Source organism: Callospermophilus lateralis, chromosome 9 (assembly GCF_048772815.1).
Source record: "Callospermophilus lateralis isolate mCalLat2 chromosome 9, mCalLat2.hap1, whole genome shotgun sequence".
Classification (NCBI taxonomy): Eukaryota; Metazoa; Chordata; class Mammalia; order Rodentia; family Sciuridae; genus Callospermophilus; species Callospermophilus lateralis.
The window spans coordinates 89,489,321-89,513,545 of NC_135313.1; the positions used below are offsets into that span (position 1 = coordinate 89,489,321).

The window sequence follows — 24,225 nt, forward strand, 5'->3', positions numbered from 1 at the left end:
AGATGCAGTTAATGGCTCAGCATTGAAGCATCTCTTACAAACTCATTAGAGAAACAACTGATCCTCTTGGTTCTTCATAAAGTAAAATAGAGCAGAACATTATCATCTGCCCACTGCCAACCAGAAAATGAAAACACTGGTCTTACTATGAAGAAAGTTGAAAGTTTTTCAAAAATTAAGGGCATTAAGTACAGAAAATTAATCTTTTCACTGCCAAGTTTTATACTTTTGAATATCAATTTTCTAAGCTGTGACAGTTTCTTTTGTTACATTGGCTGGAGAGGAGAAAGGATGTATGATGACTGTACGTCAGGATATCAATACTTTTTGGATGATTAGGGCCAATAGAATTATGGGAAATTTGTGACTTATAAAAGACATAAATTATATAAAGATTGAAAATGATCATAACTTACTTTTAATTAAGTAATAAGCCAGAACATATTTTTCAGTAGTTCTGAATAATGTGCATTTCAAATGACAGGCAATAATTCATGAAAAGAAGATCATATATTGAGTTCAAGATATTCATATTTCACTTTTCCATTTTAAAGCTGTTTCTATTCTATTTCTCTCCCTTAGTTCTTTCCTATCCCTATTTAGCAATAAGTAGCTACCCTGACCAATTTTTCCCCCACAGAATTATAGTAATTTTATTCAATTACCTTTCTGGTTTGTTTTCCTAGACATAGTGAACTTAGATTCCAATGTTTATGATTCCAAGGGCATGGGGAACAGAATCTAGAAAAATCCAAATTTTCCATTTTCATGGCCTGTATCCCTGGATTTTATTAACCTTGTCATTTGCAAATGTAGACATGGCCTCAGTCAACTACATAAAAACCAACATTTAAAAAAAACCTGGAAAAAATATGTAATATGCAAGTAAGTGGTCAACAAAAACCTCTAATCTCTTTCTCACCACAAGAGAAGAATGAATCATTCCAATAAATCACAGTGGTTGAATCTATCATTTCCCCTTTTATTCTGTATCTCAGGGCTTGATTCTGCTTGTCTACTTGTTTCTAGCTTTGACTAATTATTCAGGGGATAATTCAAACACAATAAAGAAGCCATAAGGACAGCAAATGTAAGGCTAAAATTAGAATCTGAATATAAAATACCTAAATACACATGCTAACTCTTTTATCTAGTGACTCTTAATTTACTCAAGCAAAAAACTCAGTAACTTCACTATGTCAAAAGTCCTACTAACTCAACAATATTCTGTTTGCCTCTAAAACTCTTATTTTTTTCCCTCTTCTGTTTTTGTTGTTAGGACACATGGATTCCACTGATATGGTTGAGAGTGCTCAGTCCTTGAACGAATTGTGGGCAATGGAAGATAAGGCACCTGCTTCAGGTAGCCTCAGATCAGATGAACCAGGAGAGACACATGGAAATATAAGAACAATGGTACAGATTAAAGCAAGCTGTAAGTGTGTGATGTCTCACTGCTTTACATTTTCTCAGATTCCACCTTCACTTATTCTACATGCATTATCCCCCAGGTTTTTTTTTTTTTAACTTAAAAAGAACTTGTATGTATAAATATAAATTTATATATATATATATATATATATATATATATATATATATATATATATGTAAGAAACTCCTTAAATGAATAATTTCACAGGGATTTCTTTTTCATAAATATAAGCTCTTACTTCACTCTCATACAAAATAATATACAGCTCTATTTTTCATTACCAACTGCTAGTATAATGATACAATTTTGATACATTGTAATGATACATTACAATGATAGAATATTGTAATGCCATTACCAAATGGTGGTGCAAATTTTAATGGTCTATAGAAGGTTTGGATTGAAACATTGAAACATTCAGAGGAATCTAAAGAAACTATTAGACTTGGCTTCCCTCTTGAGTATTGTTATGAGCCCTCACAAGTATATGGATAATCTTAAAATGCCTTTAATTTGTTGGTGAACAACCCAAGAAAGGATTGCATGGCTACAGAGGGAAGGGTAAGGGGAGAAGCAATGGGGTACATGAACCTATTGCTCATCTGGTTTGGATTTTGCTTATTATGAGTGAGGCATTGGATGACTGTTTCTACTAAATAACTTGCAAAATAGAATGATGCCCTAGTCAAAAATGAAGTGTCACAGAAGTCTTGGTCAAGGCAATTTTGTGTCCTCATAGGGAAAGCATCATGTCACTTTTCCTTTACACAAAAGAGCTCTGATAATTGATTTAAAGTATTACTTAATTTTTCCTTCTCAGTATAAAGCTCAAAAACGTTACTTAAAACTAATTATACCCTCAACAAAAAGAGTAAAATAAAGAGTATGTAGAGAAATACTGGTTCTCTTCTCAATGTACATTCCATCTATAGTGATTAATTAGCCTATGAAGGTGCTCCCCAACTGGTATTCATTAGCATCTCAGAATGTTCACCGGTATGCAGAGTATCTACAGACCAGCAGCTTTGCCACCATCTGGGAGCTTCTTTGAATGGGGAACTCCTTTACCCCAGTTCCATTCAATTAGAGTCTGCATTTTAGCAAGATCCCTCAAGTGATTTACTTACACTTTTAAGTTTGAGAAGCACTGCCCTGACACACTAGCATATCAAAAAAAATGCATTTTAAGTGTGACTGACACTCTGTTGTCACCACCCCACAAAGTGTGTGGGTCTCAGGCCATCCACAAGTACCACAGAAAGCATTAAACAGGTATCCCAGTTTGCCATACATACATAGAGTTCTACGCGCCATGCAGTTTTAAAAATATAAAGATGGAAAGCACTTGTTTGAGCTAATCAAGTTCTTGACATCACTTCTTCCAGTGACCTGTTCAGGAATGGACACAAAATCCAACTTCAGCCAATGACGTGTGAAGAGAAGTCTTTTGTGTTAGCTTGGGCCGGGGACTTTGGGAAATTTTTGTTGTTCCTAAGATTCTAAAAAAGAGACACTTATTCTTTTGGTCACTGATGGCTCTGGAAGCTAAGTCAGAAACTGCTGAGCCATCCTGCTGACGACCTGAGGAAAAGGCCAACATTGCCTATCACCAACAGAGACAGAACGAAAGAAGCTCTGTCCTTGACAACACTGTCAAAACCCAGAAACAACCACCTGGAGCCTGGGTTTCCACTGGACTTCTTTTTACATAAGGAAATGGGCTGCCTTATTATTTAAACCCATTTGGGCCAAGGTTTCTGTGGGTTGCAAATCGTGCCAGTACTGGAAAGGAAATACAATTTTATAGATTGGGTTTGAACTGGCATCATGTATGTGGAGTAGTTCTGATGTCACCAATAACCACAGCATTATTATCCCTACTTTAAACCAATCTAATCCCCCACTCACGTTTCCAGGAATGTAAGCTTCCAGTGGAGAAGAACAGAACTCTCCTCCTGGCAGAGTGTCAAAAAATATGTGGTGAAGGACTGAAAAAAGGAATGGATATGGCATTAATGTTGCCTTTCAAAATGTTCACTATTTTGAACTCCACTTTATTGTTATTTCAGTTGTGGAAAGCTACCAGGGCTCACCAACAAATAACTCTTACTAAGAAGTCCTCATCCATATTGCTATAATTATAATCTTAAAATGCTCACCAAATGTCCACGTATTAAAGGCTTGATCCCCAGCTTGGTGCTATTTGGAGGAACTAGAACCATTAAGAGGTGGCACCTAGTGGGAGGTCTTGTGGTCATTATGAGTACGACCTTTAAGCACATTGTGGCATCCCACTCTGTTGTTTCCTTTTATGCTTCCCAGTCATAAGGTGAGTGATTTGCTTTGCCATGTGCTTCCATCATGAATGTGCTGCTTTACCAGAGGGCCCAAAGTAATGGGCCCAACCAATCAGAGATGGAAACCTCCCAAACTGTGAGCCCAAGTAAACCTTTTCCCATTGTTTCTCTTGGGAATTTGTTATGGCAACAAAAGACTAACCAATACTTGCATCATACTTTTACATCATTTCACTCACTTGTATAACATTTCCATATGTCCATATATATATTTCCATATATGTATAACATTTATTGAATGATACAAAGTAAAGCAGATCAATATTCATAGTACTCAAAACCTTGAAGCCATTGGATTCTGTGTATTTTTTTCCCTACACATTGAGAGGTATATGTGCAGCTAAGTATGTCCTTTCTCTGTCGGAGGCAAGTAACATGTTCAGTTAAATAAACTATCTTCCAAAATGGATTTCTCGTTCATAGTAGAGGACACTCTATGTTGGTGGTTCAGATGGAGTCAATGTCAGAGGGAATATTACAGATGAAGTCAAATGTCCCCTACTGATTTGCCTAAAAAAACAATAAGCATGATGTTTCTTATTATACTTGAGTTCATTTGGATGAAAGAGGTGTTCAAAGAGGGAAGGCATCATAGGGTGAAAGTCAGGACCCCCATTCTAGTTGGTGATTAAATGTCAAGTCACCTCTTTGAGCCCCAGTTACCTTATTTACAAGATGATAAGACAGCAATTCTCATGCCAGGATGCACATTAGAATTACCTGGGGATTTTTACAAATAGAAACAGTTGGAGCCCATCACTAGAAAATTTGATTTAATGAGTCTGGGAGAGGGATAGAGATGAAATCTTCAGTAAATCCCATGTATAGCCCTAAGAACTAGTAGCTTAGATGTTTTTAGGTTTCTTTTCACTTGAACTGTTTATATTATAGTATTGTCCTGGAATATCTTAGGTTCAGACACTGTTTTCAAAAAGGGGGAAATGTACCAGTTCTGCCTTATTCTGCCTTCTGCTTATTCCCAGTTCTAGATAGCCAAAATTATACTGAGCAGAAATGATAGAGAAAAAGGATTCAATATATAGCATAGTCCCTAAGGGAGAATAAAGAGGATATGTGCAGGGTACTCTGAAGTCCTTTGCGTATCCTTATTTCTGTCTTATGAATTGGGGGCACAGTTTGGTCTTTGCACCCATATTTATTCAGTTCCTTTGCTTTTTGATCCAACATCCACAAAGAGTATGGAATCTGTTTCAGTAGAGACCACATGAGACTCCTAGCCACATGCATATCTATCTGTTTTACTCCAAATGTAAGCTACACAAATTCTACATGTAGCCAGCCACCGAGCTATATTAAATGTATTTTTAGTAGAAAAGGAATGGATTTCTGGCTTGACCATGGGTAACACAGATAATATGCTACTCCCAGTGAAAAATGCCAATCTAGTAACTTCAGTTTTTCTAGGTACCTGTGGTCACACAGGGATAATACTGGGGGCAAGTTTTTACTGTGTTCTGGATGAAGTCAAATTTTACAGGATGAAGTCAAATTCCCCTGACTTACTTGTCTATGAAAACAATAAGCATGGTGTTTCTTATCATATTTGAGTTGAATTGGATGAAAGAGGGATGAAACTATGGGTTGAAAGTCAGGACCCCCATGACATCAAATCATGGCTTAGATTTACCAAGTATGTGGGAACATTCTTTGGAGGCATACTTTATATTTTTCCTTCAACCAGGGGATCTTGGAAATTTCTTTGTGAAAACCCCACCTCCCTGTCCCTTCAGATGTAATAAATCTGAGACATGTATTTTTCATTTCCCCAGAGTCACCTTCAAGCTTAACCCTTGATGCCCTGATGTTCCTGGGTTCATGATACCCCCTGTCCCCTACTGGCTTCATCCCTTTTCTGTAACACTCCTTATTCACCACCTCTAGAGTGGTGTTCCTTGGATTTGAGAAGTAAAATACTTGTTCTTGAATCCTGTCTCTGATTCTGCTTCTAGGAGAACCTAAGACCACACTGTGACCAGCCTTAAAGGTGTTCATGGAAATCCAGAAAAATATCTGTTTTGAGGTGTGTGGTGAAGAAGACACATCCAAAAATAAAAACCAGAAAATAATAATAAATGATGAAATCATATGGTAGGAAAAGAAAGGGCAAGGCAGGGTAAACATGAGGAGAGGCAAGGGGTGGGGGACAAGAAGTGGTATTAAATAAGTGGTCAAGTAGGACACATTAAGAAGTAGAATTTGAGCAACTGTTCTCCTAAATGAACAAAATAACTTAAAAAATTGACCAACTATAACTTCAAACTTGTATCTCTTTGCTTTGAAAACAGAAAAGCAATAGCAGTTTTGCTCTGTGTGTTGTGGTTGCCACTCTGATTTCTGCCACATGGTCTCTGGTGGTCCCCTAATTGACAAAGAGTATCCTGAAGAGTCAGGTCAATTCATACTTCTTCCCTAATATTGCTTCCCAAATTAATTTACCTTCATTTCTAAGGGTTGTTGCCTATTGGGGTGGTGATAACTTTGGACAACTCTTGTGTGTATGTGGGGGGCCATTCTTAGAAGGCATACTTTATAACTGGAACCACACTTACTTTTAGCACTGATGATTTGCAGTGTCCCTTACTTGTCATCAAAGAGAAAGAGACTTCACTTTTGAAAAGAAGACAATAACTCCCCTCTGTCCCAAGCAGTCTATACTAAATGACAGTGGAGCAAAATTTTAATGCAAGTAGAAGAATTTGATGAGTAGTTCCCAGAGAAAGGGCAAGAGAGTAACCACAAATATCTAATTTCATTAAAGATTGTCTGGTGACTTGCAAAGTAAATTGAAAGATAATTTCTCTTAAAAGACACCGTATTTGACATCAATCAATGGGTTTATGTGATCAGCCTAAGAATGTGCAACTCTCCCACTTCATAAGAAAGTCTAGATGAGGGCTGCTGAGGAGAGAGAAAGATAGAAGAGGTCCCTTTCTTCCAACTTCAATAGCTTCCCTAGCCAGAGGGCAAGGACCCTGCTGTGTGGCATGCCACCCGGCTCAGAGAGATGCAACTGGTGTCAGACCACAAAACTTTGCCTTGCAACATATATTATGAAATTTGAACTTTATACCAAAGATGTAGAAAAACTTAAAAGAGTTTTAAACATGATCGGGTTTGTGAAGTAGAAAGTTCATTAAAGGTTGCTGTGTGTACAATGGAGGGGAGAGAAGGAGAATACAGACAGAGGAAACATGAGGGTTATCTTGGAGAGAGGAAAGCAGATACAGGAGGAAGACAGTGCTCATATACTTTTTGTGCTTGGGGACAGATACAGGCCCAGGTGTGGGCAGCAATCACTGACACGCTGTGCTAGAAAAGGTGCAGAGATATACATTTAATGTGTCTGTATGGCCTTATACTGATTTCATAGTATCAGACATTTCAGATTTCAAATCTGTCAAAAATCAGAAATTATCTGTATTTAGGAAGCTCTGCAATGGTACAGAAGTTAAAATGAAATGATCACTGAAGTTGAGTATATCATATTCTATATCTAGGAATTCAACTCTTAGTATATGCCAGACAAAAAGTGCACACATGTGCATGAGACATGGACACAAATGGTCACAACAGTGTTACTGGTAATAGCCTCAAACTGGAAACAAGTCAAATGCCCACCAACAGGAAAATAGATAAAATGTGGTATACTTAACAAAATCATGGTATACATAATGAAATAATATAAAGCACTGAAAATGTACAAAATATTGCTACACACCATGACATGGATAAATCTCACAAACAATGTTAAGGAGAAAAGAAAGACACAAGTGTCCATTTCAGAATTTCATTTACAAAAAGTTTTTTTTTTATAAATGATAAAATGAGTGTTTTAAATATGAATTACAGTTATATTTAATGAGAAAAGATTGTAGTAAAGGGGTCAAGGCATGAAGACGACATCTGAGATATTAATGATGTTTTATTTCTTCACCAGGGTAGTGACTGAGTGGCAAAATTTTCTTTGTGGAACTTCATGGAGTTTTGCTCCTAATGTTTCTCTTTTTTTTTAACCTTCTGTACATACTCCTTAATAAAATTATTTACATAAAAGGACCAAAGAATCACAAATTCATGTGAAGTGAGTATAACTACATAAAAGTTATATTATTTCCTCCCACTACAAGAAAAGTGAAATGCCAGATAGGAGATTCAGAAATGAAATAAGTGGATTTCCATTCAGGAAGTGGTGACTAGCTTTTAATATGCATCTAAGCTGGGTCATTACAACTAAAGTATGTGACTACAAACATTCCAGTAACTAACCACAAAATGAAGAACAATCTATATAACTTAATTCTAAAAGGCAACAAGTAAAAGTACATTGAACTGAAATCAATGAGAGACCAAGGGAAAATGATCGTATTTAACATGTGTCCAATACTTATGTGCCAAGCAATGAGATAGAACGTTCATATTATATTCATTTAATCTTATTTAATGCTTATAATAAGCTGATGAGGCAGTTATTAGTTATACCCATTTGATAGACTATAAAATCAAGACTCAGAAAGACTCAATTAACCCCTTATGTGCCCTCCATTATATAATTAATCCCTTATATGCACCAGTTAGTGACATTGAGCAAGTTATTATACTGCTCTCAACCTTGGTCTCCTGCTCTATGAAATGGAAGGGTCCTCACAGACTTCCTTGGAGTACACAACTATGAAAACAAATAATTCATTGTTTGAATAGGGCAGACTGAGTCAACTCTGGAGAAGAATTGATTTCAGGACTAAATTTACCAGAAATGCTGGCTTCAGTGGGCAAGAATCTCAACTGGGGCTGTATTCACAACCCTGCCTGCCTAATCAGAAGAAACTACCTAAAGAAACTTTTTATTTTAAAACAAAACCATATTCCTATCTCCACCTCATTGTACTGAACCCCAGTATCCTGAGCAGTTACTTGGGAAAGTATTTTTACAACAACCTCCTCTTAATCCCAAAGTCTTTGATGTATTTTTTATCAAAAATGGTTATGAAACAGTAAACTCTGGGTCTCAGAAGGCTTGATAGATAGGTTCTCAGAGAGAACATTTTTATCTTGACACTTAAGTCATGCAGAAAAAATAAATCATGATTCAACATATACTTTTCTGCAAGGATCTGTGATAGGATCTAGGTTACTTGCTTTCTGGTTATTTAACTTAATATTGGGATAAAGCTTTAAAAAGTAAAGAACTGCAAAATTAGAATGCAATTTAGGATCTTATTCTCAAATAGATCTTAAGCAAATTTTTATTTTTTATTGCTTTTAAAAGAAAGTGCAGGGGCTGGGGATATGGTTCAAGCAGTAGTGCGCTCGCCTGGCATGCGTGAGGCACTGGGTTCGATCCTCAGCACCACATAAACATAAAATAAAGATATTGTGTCCACCTAAAGCTAAAAAATAAATATTAAAAAAAGAAAGTGCTGCATTCCCTTCAGTTTGCTTTAATTTTTAACATGCATTTTAGTCAAATAAATTTATACTCATAGTGAAAGTCAGGTCCGTATTCTTTCAAAGCCTGAAAGACAGAGGTAGCTTTCCATTCTATATTTAAAGCTTAAATAACATACCCAGTAAAGATTTAAAAAGCAGGTTCAATCAATATCTTCCTAGCAAATTTCCCAAAACCTTTTATTTTATGCACTTGTTTAAATTTTATAAAATTAAAAATAGACATGACGTGATTTTCCTATTTAAACTGATGCTATCTAGCACTTCAGAACTTGAGTTAGAGGCCAAGGAGAATACGAGTTGGGGGAGGACAATGAAAGAGTTCCTAAATCAAATTCAACAAAACTTGTCAGCCTGGAGACAGCATTAAAGACATTGCTTAACCTTCCATCGAACATTCTATGGGTGCACAGTGAACATCTTGAATAATAAGTATAAGTGAGTTTGGAAACATGCAGAGTAGTGATACCCAGTATTAAAGAAGAGTAAAAGGTAAGACCAAGTGGACAGCAGATATAAGAAAACAGCTTCTCATGAGGAATTCTGGCAGCTCTTAAGAATTTTGACAAGCCTGAGTGGTATTACTTTGGAATGATTAAATGTGAATGCAAGTGTTTTGGGGGAGGGAATGTCTTGAGAAGAAAAAAACATTTTTTTTTTTTCCCTGTGGACATGGCAACAGGGCAAAAGTAAAAAAAAAAAAGAAAAAGAAAAATTACTTATCCTTTGAGCTCCACTTGGCTCAATTAGTGCACCACCACAACTTGAGAACACAGAGTTGGGACTGGCAGAGAGGTATCGACGTTACAAATGCAAGAACACCAACTCACACAGACTATTTAATGCTGCCTCTGAGATGGGATGCTGTGTACCTGGGCATTGCAATAACTGCTATGTCAGAGAGAGGGGAGTTTATGTCCTTCCAAATAACCCCAATCACTAAATCACTCTGCAGCCCTTCATTCCACGTGATATTTTGTATTAGAAACAAATTCTTATCAAAGTTACGACCACCAATTGCCACTCCTCATGCAAGAAGAATACACCTGAATGTATTTAACCATGGGACAGTTAGAGCTTCCTTCTATATTAACTCTCTCAAAAAGAAGGCTTCTTGTTCCAAACAGTTTGGGGCTCTTGCCAAAGGACCAAGTCCAAAGTGAGTAGCACACTGCCAGGAATGATTTGGTTTAGGTCACAATCTGTGGGAGGCAGGCTGGTTGAAAAGAAGCATGAGGCTAAAACTGGTTAAGTGAAATTAAACCTTAAGTGTTGCCATATTTTTCTGGGTAAACAAACATCCAAATAGAATGAGAGTTATCCTATCTGCATTGTAACATGATGCTAGTAGTGAATGATGCAGAATCAAAATGAGTACGAGCTAATTTCACATAGAAGATTTTGCTCATCCCAAAGTCTTCTTCTAAGGAAGTGATGTTCATGTTGAAATATATTTGTATATCTTGGTGTTTTGAAAGATCTAACCAGAACAAATTTAGGGGAAAGCTTATTAGAGGGCTCATGGTTTCAGAGATCTTAATCCCTAGAAGGTCAGCTCCATTCCTTGGGGCTTGAGGTGAGACAAACATTATGGTGAAAGAGTGTCACAGAGGGAAGCGGCTCACAAGATGATCAGAAAGCAGAGAGAGGATCCATGCTCCAGATACAAAATATATAGCTATAACCCCAATGAATCCCTCCCCCGCCCAGTCACACGCCACCTGCCTCCAGCCACTACTCAATTAATCCCATCAAGAATTAAGTCATTGATTAGATTAAGGCTAGAAGACAATTATTTCTCCTCCAAACCTTCTTGCAATGTCTCACGTGTGAGCTTTTGGGGGACACCACATTTAAACCATAATACTTGAGAAAGAAAGCATACTTAAAAACATAATTGCCCTGATTTGAAAATCAAATTCTACTGATTTCCAAATTCAAATAACTTCTCTTTGGGGGGAGAAGATGCACCTTTAAAATAGCAAATTGTTTCTAGAAAATACACACATTTAATTTATATTTTCTCAATCAGTTGCAAACATAAAAGATCTTTCAAGAATGTACTGAAGTAGAATGTATCTTTAAAAAGTACAGGAACTAAACCTCCACACAAGATTTTTATTCAAATTGTAAATATCAATGCCTTATAACTTATAAACAAAACATAGTTTTCTAAAATTCCCTTGGCTTCAATTGTATGATGATCTAATAAAGGAAAAGGTAAGCCCAATTGAGCTCTAACATCCTCATATTTAATCTTCTGATGGCAGCATTTCAAAGCAAAAAGTACACAGTATAAGTATACTTAAATCCACTCAACACATTATAGACTGTAAAATTAAAACACATTATGTTTTTTATTATGCAAGAAGAGTCAAGGGCATCAGCCAACTGACCTGATAATCCAATAACCTACAGAGAAGACATTTATGCCTAGATAAGAGCTTTGGACAAGCTGGATATTCAAACTATTTAGCATCACAAATATATTTAGCAGAAAGCTACTCAAGGATGGCTGTCACTTAGGCACTTCCAGAGAAAGAGCTATCAGGATGATAGGTTTTGGCTTAAAAGAGAGGCTTTTATGAGGGATTATAAATATTGATTTCACTTACAGATTCGGAACAGCTTATGAGCTTGTGTACATAATACCGACCTTTCCATTTATATCATTGTGTTAGATTTCAATGGGGATCTAAACACTGATTTTTCAAGAAAATCTTAAAAGACTCTCTTTGGGCAATAATAATTTGGAGGTTCTTATTTCTTCTCCTGGAAGAGCTCATGCTTTTAAGAATTCAAATGACAAATCACAGCATAAGATACCAGCATCTTAATGCATTTGTTGATTTCTATGCAGCTAGACACCCAGTCATCCAAGAAAAGGCTATTTTTCAAATTAGGCATCCAATGAATATAAGATGTCAACCCACAAGAGAGTGCACTAGGGGATGGATTGAGTTACAAAAACAGAAAAACCACTCTTGTCCTCAAAAAGACCTCTTTTTAAAGAGAATCAAAGGATAAATATTCATAGAATAAGTATGTACATAAATAGACATACAAAACAAATTCAGTGTTTTTATGAACACTATGTTAGGCTCAATTTGACACATAATGTATTTTTCTCATGCCCAGGTACTAAAGTTTTGTTTCTCTCTTACTGTTACAATTTGGTAACTCTGTTAAAGCTCTTACATATGTGTGATAGACAATAGGAGATTAATCTGATTCCAAAAATAGGAAAATAAATTGAAATTTATAAAGCAATTGGAAATCAACCTAAAGTCAACAGTAAAATTGAACTTTACAAAAGAGCCTCAGTCAGCACGTCTCTAATTCACCAGATTTCTGGTACAGAGAAACCAATCACAGTCTCTTCTAAAGAAGTGCCATTCATAATAGAAGCTGGGCAGTATTTTCTAAATAATAAAAATCCCTGACAACCCAAGTTATTGTCAGAAGGATTAAGGAAATAGGAATTACTTCAGGACTGGGGATGTGGCTCAGTCGTGGAGTGTTTTCTTGGCATACATGAGGCCGTGGGTTTCATCAGCAAAATACACACATAAACACAAAGAAGTCCAAATAAAATTATATAATACAGTATAACATATGTGACATGCATAAAAAAAGAGTTTACAATATAGAAGGGGCAGATATACAACAAAGTCCTCACAAATATTTTTCCACAGACAAGCTTACAGGAATAAGTGTGCTTGTTTTAGAGAAGCAATCGGTTCTTAAAAAAAAAAAAAAAAAAAAAAAAAAATTCTTTTAATTTTAGGATTTTTCTTAATATTGTTTTCCCTTGACATTCACGGACTCATTGTGAGAGAGAGGATTTATTACCTATTGTCCTAATACAAAGTATGTATGGAAAACAGGAATCCTTGTACATTTTCATGGGAATATAAAGTACAACAGCTATTATGGAAAACAGTATGGGATGTTCTCAAAAAACTGAAAATGGAATTACCCTATGTGCCAACAATCCCAGATCTGAATAATTTACCCCAAAGATCTGAAATTTCTGAAATTAGTATGTTGAAGGACAACTGTACTACCATGCTCAACACAGCATTATTTACAACAGCCAAGCCTGGTAATCAACCTAAGTGTTCAACAACAGATAAATGAATAAAGAAAAATGTAGTCCAAACTATAGTGGAATACTATATGGCCTTGAGAAAAAATACAAATTTAGTCATTTATGACAAGATGAATGGAACTACAGAATATTATGTAAAGTGAAATAAGCCTGGCACAGAAGGAAAAACACCACATATTATCATGAGTGGTATCAATACCTTTGAACTCAGAGAGAGGAGAATGATGGTTACCAGGTGATGGGAAGTGAGGTAATAGAGAGATGATGGTCAGAGAGTATGAAGCATCAATTCACCATCAATTAGCAAGAAATAGGTGTGGGTTTTTTTTGAAGAAATCTACTACATGCAATGACAAATACAGTTACTAAAATGTATTTTACATTTCAAAATTGCTAAGAAAGTTCTCACCATAAAAAATGATAAGCATTTGAGGTGATGAATATGTATGTTGATTATATGGATTGAATTGTTTCTGATTGTATTCATTTTGTACACTAGAAATATATACAACTACAATTTGTCAATTTATAATAAAATTAATTTTAAAAACATATAAAGTATGGAGTGGGGTGCCTTTAATTATTCAATTTTAATTAGGCCATATACATGCCAGATATCTGAAACTTTTTTATATTAAAATAAATGCCATACTAAATTCTATTTGTGATTAGTAAAACCCAGGATTCATATCTAAGCATTACAACAAAACAAATGTGTTTGAAAGGCTACAATTGCCTTCTTGAACTCAAAAGATAGAAACATCTTCTGCAGATGGGCCTGCTTTCACTTAATTTTTACTTATTATATTTATCTAACTAATCTTGAAACTGGATTTCATTTCTAGCTTGTACTGCTTCTCAAAGGTGTGTTATGTGTCAATTAAGTGCCTGGAACAAGTTTTCTTTAAGTCATAACAGGCATACAAGTACCATTAACTTCTTCATATTCTCAATTTTTATACACATTCTTCTATTCAATTGCATTCCAACACTGAGAATATAGTCATAATGTCTGTGTTTCAATGAAGTCTTTTATCCCTTCGATAATTTTCTCATTTATAAAATTAGAATATTAAAATAAGTGTTAAACACTAGCATTATAAAGGCTAGGATTTCATTGATGGTTTTGAAGAAGATATGATAAGAGTTGTCATTAGTTATTATACATAAAAATGCTTAGTAGTTCTTTCAAATGCCTGTAAAATCCCTAAGAATGATGAAATCATTTTCATACAGAATATTCTCAAAATCTATCTTCCTGACCAGAAACCTGCATGCTTCCTTTCTCTGTAAGGCTTAACTCCACAGAAGACCTCTGCTCTTAAGAACCTCTGTTCTACTGTCCTCAAAAGATTTACATCCTCTTTGAGGGAAGAAACTATGGTCATTATTCTAACGCATAACCTTAAAAAACAAGACTGGCATACTAACTAGTCTCTGTAATAGAATTTAAATATTTCTCACTAGGATAATTTTTCATTTCAGTGAATTATACATCTTATACAAAAACTTGAGAAAAATAGCTAGCAATACTGGTCTTGAAATAACATGGGATATATAAGTTCAAGTAGTACTACATATGCTACTCAAATTAATCAAGAACAGACATATTGCTGGGCATGGTGACACATGCCTGTAATCTCAGTGGATCAGGAGGCTGGCGCAGGAAGCTCACCAGTTCAAAGATAGCCTCAGCAACTTAGCAAGGCCCTAAGAAACTCAGCAAGACCCTGTCTCTAAATAAAATATTAAAAGGGCTTGGGATATGGCTCAGTTGTTATGCATCCTGGGTTCAATCCCCAGTACCAAAAATAAATAAATCAATAAGAACAGACATATGGATTTTTTCTACCATTAGAAATCTGTAGAGCATCTGATCAGAATGGGGTTTAAAGGAAAGAAATTAATATAATAGAATTAGTGATAGAAGCTTAAGTAGCTATTCTATTAAAAGTTTCCTACTCACAAAGTATCTACCCCCACATGAGACAAACTTCACCTCTCTCAGAATAAAGGAGTTTTAACCAACATTGCCTTGTGTTCCACCTACTCAAATCATTAAAAAATTAAAACTGAAATATCACTCATAAGCTAATAATTAGTATACAACCATAGGTGAAATTTAAGTTCTTACTATTGTTCTTAACTAAATCTTATACTGTTGTGACATTAATAAAGCAGACTGAAATATTCTAGGCAATTTTGATGGCTTAAGATGGTAACTTTATTAGACATCCATATGGGAAGGCATCCATCAGGATTTCCTTTGGAAATAGGCATGACTTTTGGGGAAAAAATGTGGAGAAATAGCCAAAAAAGCCTTGGAGAGCTATCAAATAGATAAGATTGAGAATGAAGAAAATTACGATAAAGAGTTAGGTAAGGGAAAAAATTACCACTTTTGGAACTGACAGACAAGTCCACTAATTATACTGCAAATAGTAATAGATATTCTTCCAACATTTTATAATACAAACAAATATATACATACACCCCCAAATCATACATATATATGTAGGGAGCGTATGTATGTGTGTGTGTGTGTGTCTATGTGTGCGTGTCTATGTGTGTGTGTGTGTATGAACTTTTAAATATCAAATGACATTTCAATATTTTAAAAAATTGCATTTAATTCTGTAAACCCTAGTACTGCTAAGAAAATCAAGTTGGTCTTGATGTTACCTCTGAGCTGGCAAAGCTTCTATTACTGGTTCTATTATCTTAATTTATGCCCTTCTCATCTTTCTTCCAAGCTCAGCAAGCTACCTGTGGTAAGAGGACAACTTCAATTTCAACAGGAATTAGCAAGGAGGAGAGTTTTTAGCTTTGTAGTTGTTGTTCCATGCACTTTACCTGATTCTTGAGATCCAGTTTGGGACATGGTCGACCTCCATTGTAAGGTTTTTCCTTTAACCATTTGGATCTAATTCTCACTCCAATCCCACAAGACGAACTGCAAGAACCCCAGCTAGACCAATCACTTAACTTGCAATCAAACGGGCAGGGGATGACACATTCTTCTTGAATATAACCTGAAAGAAGAATTAAGACGAGGGAGGAAAGTCTGATTAAAATGTTCTTATCAAATTCTATTTCCTATTAGAGCTCAGAATATTTTTTAAAAAAATATTGCTACAGTGGCTTCAGTCTTGTACTTATAAACATACCAAAGTTTTAAGAGATAAATCAATGTGATTACATGTGCATTCAAACATGTGCTATTCTGTTTACTTCATAGACAATCTGAGATGGAAGAGACAGGAAAAAGTACATTTATTTTTGGTTTCTGATAAAGAATGAAGCAGTTCATGGGCCATCTTCTCTTATTGGGCCTTGAGTTCTCCATCCTACAATCCTGAAAGTCACCCTCTGGAACAGGAAGTATAATAGAGTCAATCTTTCTTCTGTCTGTGACCACCAAGGCTTTCACTAATATAGATGTTGATTCTCACTTCCAGGCAGTGTGACTTGAAAGTAGAACAAGAACAGAGAACAGACCACAAATTAAGAAAAGCAAGATATTACTGAAAGAAGAAAGTAGAAGGAAAGTAAAAAATTGTATAATAGGATATTGCACTAGAATCAAGACATATGGACTACAGTATAGCTACAGAAGTTCCAGTTTTACTTGTTCTTGCTCCACTATTTGGACTACCACTTGCTATAATCTTTCTCTGGATGATCTCCTTGTTTTAATGTTCACCTCTACTGATTGCTACCAAGTAAATGTCTCTAATCCTGATTTCTCTACTGAATTGTATACCATTTATGAAGTCACTATTATTGATGCCCAATTTGCTCCATGTCTAAAATGGATATCATTAATGTACTTCAAAAACATTATAATTCTCTTGTATTCTTCATCTCTTTGAATTATTGCCACCACTTGGCACTTGCCCAATATAACTAAATTCAGCATACTACACAGAAAAACGCACACCCATGTGCGTAGCAGCATTAATTCACAATAGCCAAGTTATGGAACCAGCCTAGGCATCTGTTAACAGATAAATGAGTAAAGAAAACATGTACATATACAATGGAATTTTATTCAGCCATAAAGAATGAAATTATGTAATTTGTAGGAAAATGGATGGAACAGGAGAATATCTCGTTAAATGGTGTAAGTCAGACTCAGAAAATCAAGGTTGTACATTTTCTCTCATATGAGGAAGCCAGAAATAAAAAACAAATTAAAAAATGCATCCCATAAAAATATATGGGGGACCAGGGTGAGGCAGGAGGGAGGGGAACGGGGAAGTACTGGGAACTTAAATTGAACAAATTATATTACGTTATGTATGGATATGTCACAATGAAACATATTATTCTGTATAATCATTATGTACTGATAATTTTTAAGGGAAATATATTAATGTGCCAAATTCGTTAATTAGTTTGAGTTAATCAAAAGGGAGAATATCTTGGGTGTGTTTAAGTTAATCAGGTGAAATATCTTAAAAGAGGAGCAGTCCCTTTTTGTAGACAGATTCTTTTTTTGGCCTGCAAACAGCCATGCTGTAACATGCCAATGGAGTGACATGGCAGGGAACTCCAAGCAGCCTATAGATCCTGAGGGTAACCCTTGGCTGTCAGTCAGCAAAAATAAACAAACAAAACAGTCCTATGTGTGCATGAAGATGAATTTGGCCAAAACCTGAGAGTTTAAATGGGTAGTTTTCCCTAATCCAGACTCTGATGAATCCTTATCCTTGGCCCACACCTTGATAGTTCAGTAAGACCCCTAAGCTGAGGATTTAGAGAAAACCATCCCTGGATTCCTGACACATGGAAACTGAGATAATAAATAGACTATTTTGAGCTGCAGTCTGGGCCCGTTAAAATCTAAGAAATAATCAAAATAAAAATCTCATATTATCTTTTTTCCTTACACCCTGTTTTATAATTCTACACATACATTAGTACAGTAGTAAAATAAATACTAAAGCTCACAAATACATATTCTACAATTTCTTTGTCAGTCCCTCCTTTAAGATCTGATCATTCCTAGCTCAGAAGGATGCAGTGTTCTCTCTGTGAATCTCCTATTTGCCTAACTGTCCTCTTTTGTTATCTGTCAATAACTCTGAGGAAAAAACATATTTTAAGTATGGAAAGACTTATACTGTTCCCTTCTTTAAAATCTTTGCTGATTCTATTGCCTTAAAGAGAAAATGACAACCTACTTTGCAAAAACAAAACCAAACCAAACCTAGTTTGCTTAAGAATATTTCTAAGCAATGGTTTTCAACTCTGTAAAATATAACTCCATTGTCTAAGATGTACTATAAACCAACTTAGCAAGAAATTTGGAACACAGGCATTGTCAATTTTTAAAGAACCTCAGAGGTTTTTTTGTTTGTTTGCTTGTTTTTTTTTTAATCTCTGGCTCTTCCCTCTCCTGTATCTCGAATTCTATCTACACAGACTACTCCATCATCTCCAAAAATTGTTATACCTTTACTTATGCAAAAGAAGTTCTTTCCCTAACCAAGTTAATGTCCCTTATCTATTACTTCAACTTCTCTCTTGCTAATATAGTTGAACACTGTCCCAGCATCCTTTGGCCATGCTTAACTGGCAAAATCTTGGATGTCAGTCCATCTATTCTTCTTTCTCTGCACTTAAAGCAGGACAAAGAGAGATGAAGAAAATGCTAATACCACACTCTGCTACTCTTTTATCAACCAATTTCTCTAATTCCCTGGTCCTTATTTTGAGTTTTCTTCTCACTCTTGTTTTGCCTAACAGCTCCCCTAACCTTCTACCTCTGTCTTCAAACTTCTTCTTCTACCATCACCTTTTTCACAATGGGGGGAAAACCAGAAAGAAATTAATGTGAAATCCTTCAACTTTTAGAACTTTGGACTTTATTAGAACTTTCTCTCCTTGGTTGTTCTCTGAAGTCAAAATATACCCAAAATAAGAGTCATCAGGAAAAGATTCTCGAGATTGCAAAAGAATAATTGCTCAAAAGTAATAAATTAATTACTGTTTAAGAATTTTAATTCTATAGTCATCTGTAATGGACCTTGATCACCAATTCAGTATTAAGTACATAGTAAAAGATACATAAAGGACTAAATAGAGGACACGGCATTGTATAATTTTACAGAGAAAATGGGTCATTTAATGATTTCATTAGCTACCAAATGAAATGAATATGGCTGGAAATTAGGTGGGATTCACCTTCATGAAAGGTGTGCTTAGAATAGGCAAATATGAAATTCCAGAAGGTTTCATTTAAATAAATTTTAAATATTTTGAGTGTCTAAACAAACAAAGTATCTTTAGAAGGAGTCCTTCTTTTTTATCCCCCCCCACCCCAGAGCTGGGGATTGAACCCAGGGCCTTATGCACACAAGGCAAGTACTCTACCAACTGAGCTATATCCCTAGCCCTTGAGTCCTGCTTTTAATGAAATAAAATTTTAAATCATCTTCATCTATACTTACATATTGAAGGATTTTAATTTGCAAGCCTCTAGCAATACTTTCTCTCTCAATGAGTATAAAATAATTTTTAAATTCAAAAGGACTAAGCGACAGTGCTATTTATTTTTTCAGAATAATCCCCATGCTATAATGTACCTCAAAGGAAATTTCATTGTTAGAGCTATTAATAATTACATCTTCATATACCTACCTCATCATTGAAAGGATTAGTTTTACCCTCACACTTAATACCCAGAGTTTTTGGCAACACAATGATGAAATATAACCATTACAAGGTTAACCTCCTTGATAAGAATTCCAATTTCTAACTATAGAAACCTTACTGATGTATTATAAAACTCATTTCCACAAAATATACCGCAGAATAGCTGTTTCCATCTAGATAATACTTTACTGGAAACATTCTCATAAATCTAATCTCAATTGCTATGAGAACAGCAGTGTTTTTACCAATAAGTATTTAATACTACAGGTTATACAGAACACATGGCTTGAACCATCATGTTACATTGTCTAAGGATGCTTTAGTGTTTTACTTTAGATGTCTGCATATAAGTATGAAGTATTCATAATAGAATAATCAGTAAAGCATGCACCCAATTTGCAGAACACTTACATTACATAATAGAATCACAAAAAAAAATCTGACTATGGATAAAGATGGAGTGAAAAGATCCATTATAGTATCTCTATCTATGTTAAAACCAGAAATATTAATATAATGACATACCAAAAGGAGTTTAAGCCCAGGAACCTGGAATGGAACTCATTTTCAAACAATATTACTAATCCTCTAACCCTGACCTCTTTAAGGTCAGCACAATGAACATCCAAACTGTTTCCTGAACAATGTAGTCTCTTTAATACAACTACTTTCTAGGTTAGTGTCATGATTTGAACATGAGGTGTTCCCCAAATGCTTCTGTGATAACGTAAGAATGTTTAGGGGTAAATTTATCAGATTGTGGAAACTGTAACCTGAGCAATCCATCCTAATTGGAACTGATTAACTGAGAAGTAACTGTAGTCAGGTGAGGTGTGGCTGGAGGAGGTGGGCATGTCCTGGAATAGTTTATTTTCCCTGTGGTCTGTGGTCCCTCCCTCCCTCCCATACCTCCCATCTCTCCCCCTCTCTCTCTTCCTCCCTCTTTCTCTCCACCTCCCTCCCCTGGTTCCTGACTGCCATGAGTTGAATAGCTTTTATCTCCTCTGCCTTCATCCATGAATTCTGCCTTGTGGCAGGTCCAAATAAAACACAAAATAGGACTGGGGATGTGGCTCAGGGGTTGGGTGCCCTTGAGTTCAACCCCCAGTACCCACCTCCCCGTAAAAGATATGAAATTAGCCATCATGGACTCTGAAACAGTGAGCCTCAAGTAAACTTTCCCTTCTGTAAGTTTTTTTTTCTTTTTTTTGGTCAGGTATTTTGATCATAGCAATGCAAAGTTGACTAACTTTGTTTATATGCATTTCTTCTCCCACCCTTCTAACATTCAAATACATATGTGAATAACATTCAAATTTCATATTCTAAAGCATAATATCCAAATTTAATATTCTAAAGCATATGAAAGAAATTACTGATGATAGTAAACCTGATAAAATAATCTATGTCAATTCCCTTATATTTTTCTACCATGCAAAGTGACAGCAAATGTCTTATTGGATGGTCCCGGTTACATGTACTAACCTTGTGCTCGATAATTGAAACACAGCATTAGAAAACACACACATTTTTACCCACATCCTCACCAATACTTATTGTTGTTTGTATGCATAATAGCTGCCATTCTGACTGAAGTGAGATGAAATCTTAGAGTGGTTTTGATTTGCATTTCTCTAATTGCTAGTAATGATGAACATTTTTTCATGTATTTGTTGATTGATTGTACAACATCTTCTCAGAAGTGTTTCTACAGGTCCTTGGCCCATTTATTGATTGGGTTATTATTATTATTTTTTTTGGTGTTTAGCTTTTTGAGTTCTTTATATACCCTAGAGATTAGTGCTCTATCTGATGTGTGAGGAGTAAAGATTTGCTCCCAAGATGTAGGCTCTCTATTCACCTCATAGATTGTTTCTTTTGCTGAGAAGAAACTTTTTAGTTTGAGTCCATCCCATTTATTGATTCTTGATTTTAATTCTTGTGTCACAGGAGTCTTATTAAGGAAATTGGGGCCTAATCCCACATGATGGAGATTAGGGCCTACTTTTTCTTCTATTAGACACAGGGTCTCTGGTTGTATTCCTAAGTCCTTGATCCATTTTGAGTTGAGTTTTGTGCATACTGAGAGATACACTGCTGGTGGTACTGTAAATTGGTGCAGCCAATATGGAAAGCAGTATGGAGATTTCTTGGAAAATTGGGAATGGAACCACCATTTGACCCAACTGTCCCTTTCCCTGGTCTATACCCAAAGGACTTAAAAACAGCATACTTCAGGGACACAGCCACATAAATTTTTATAGCACACAATTCACAATAGCTAAATTGTGGAACCAACCTAGATGCCCTTCAATAGATGAATGAATAAAAAAAAATATGTGGCATATATGCACAATGGAATATTACTCAGCGATAAAAGAGAATAAAATCATGGCATTTGCAGGTAAATGGATGGAGTTAGAGAAATAATGCTAAGTTAAAGTGAAGGTAGCCAATCCCATAAAAGCCAAATGCCAATTTTTTTTTTTTATAAGAAGATTGATTCATAGTGGGATAGGGAGCAGGAGCATGGGAGGAATAGATGAACTCTAGATAGGGCAGAGGGGTTGAAGGGGAAGGAAGGAAGCATGGGGTAATTAATGATGATTGAATGTGATGATCATTATTATCTAAAGTACAGGTATGAAGACACGAATTGGTGTGAATATACTATGTACAACCGGAGATATGAAAAACTGTGCTTTATATATGTAATAAGAATTGTAATGCATTCTGCTGTCATATATAAATTTTTAAAAAATTAAAAATAGGAAAAAAAAGAAAACATACATTACATAATAAAAGCTCAAAAACTTTTGAGAGAAAACTTAAATGTTTAACAAACTAAGATCTGGGAGAATTATGTTAAAATGATATCATGTTTCATTTCTCACTAAAGATTTGCTGTTTTAGTTTGTACATTTCAGTGCTATTAGAATTTGTTATTCTATTCATTTAGTAAAAGTGTACCCTACTACAAAGCTCCTGTTAGCTTTAGAAGTATATTTGTTTCAGAGAGATGGGGAAAAATGGGGAGAAATGTTTTAATATTGGTCCAAGAAAGACAATTTGAGAAGTTAAATCAATACTTGGCCATAGTTTTCTTTTTGGTACCAGGGATTGAACAACCTAGCAGTGCTTTACTACTAAGCCACATCCCCAGCCTTTTTTTTTTTTTTTTTTTGTACTTTTTAATTTAGAGAAAGGGTCTCACTGAGTCGCTTAAGGCCTTGCTAAGCTGCTGAGGCTGGCTTTGAACTTGTAGTCCTCCTGCCTTAGCCTCCTGAACCACTGGGATTATAGGTGCACCACTGCACCCAGCTGTTGTAATACTTTTCAAGGGAAGACCTGACAGTGCTAAATATTTATTTAGAATATCAATCCATTAGCAGGTGGAAATATAGAACAAATACAACTGGGTGGCTTTGGAGAATTTATCTTTGACTGTGAAATACTGCTTATGAACAGCAGTTCTATACTCTCAGAGAGGTTTCCAACCCTATTAAGATCTCTGTGAGGCTCGGGAGGGAAGATTGAGAAAGTGCCTAAATTATTATCATATCTTATCTATCAATTTTTGAAGTATTAGGTGTAACTCTTTGAAAATACTCCCTACTAAGTAAAAAAATATTTTTACTGCATTTTATAAAATTGAAAAGATGGTGATGTATTAAAATTACCAACATCTCTCATTTGGACCCAGAATCTAATAAGATACTTGAAATATAGAAGTTACAGAGTTCAAATAATTTATTGACAAATAAAAGGTTTTACTAAACTCCTTAAAACTCAAATTGTGTTACTTTTACAGCACAATTACTTATTAATTGTTACTACCTCTGCTGAAGAAATCATGTAGTTTTTAACCAGTATCCTTAATTAAAAATATAACTCAGATCAGGTGCAGTGATGCACACCTATAATCCCACCTACTAAGGAGGCTGAGGGAAGATGATTGAAAATTTGAGGCCAGCTTGAGCAACTTAGTGAGATCTTACCTCAAAAGCAAAATAAAAGGCTGTGGTTACAGCTCACCGTATAGTACTTTGAGTCCCAGGCTCAATTCCCATTACTGCCCAAAAAAGTATGTGTGTGCCTGGGCACACACACGCATGTGTTTGTGTGTGTGATTAAATTTACTTTTACTTTGCTTCATTTTAAATGTAGATTTATATGCAGTTAAGTTATTCAAAGTCACA

General features: G+C 35.4%; 1 protein-coding gene across 1 annotated transcript in view; it reads right to left on the reverse strand.

The window, feature by feature from the left end:
- Thsd7b (thrombospondin type 1 domain containing 7B) overlaps window positions 1–24,225 on the reverse strand; it is a 697,342-nt gene that overhangs the window by 176,086 nt on the left and 497,031 nt on the right. Inside the window, exon 14 of the mRNA XM_076866252.2 lies at window positions 16,220–16,398. Coding sequence (XP_076722367.2) covers window positions 16,220–16,398 — 179 coding nt within the window. The remainder of the gene's footprint in view (window positions 1–16,219; window positions 16,399–24,225) is intronic.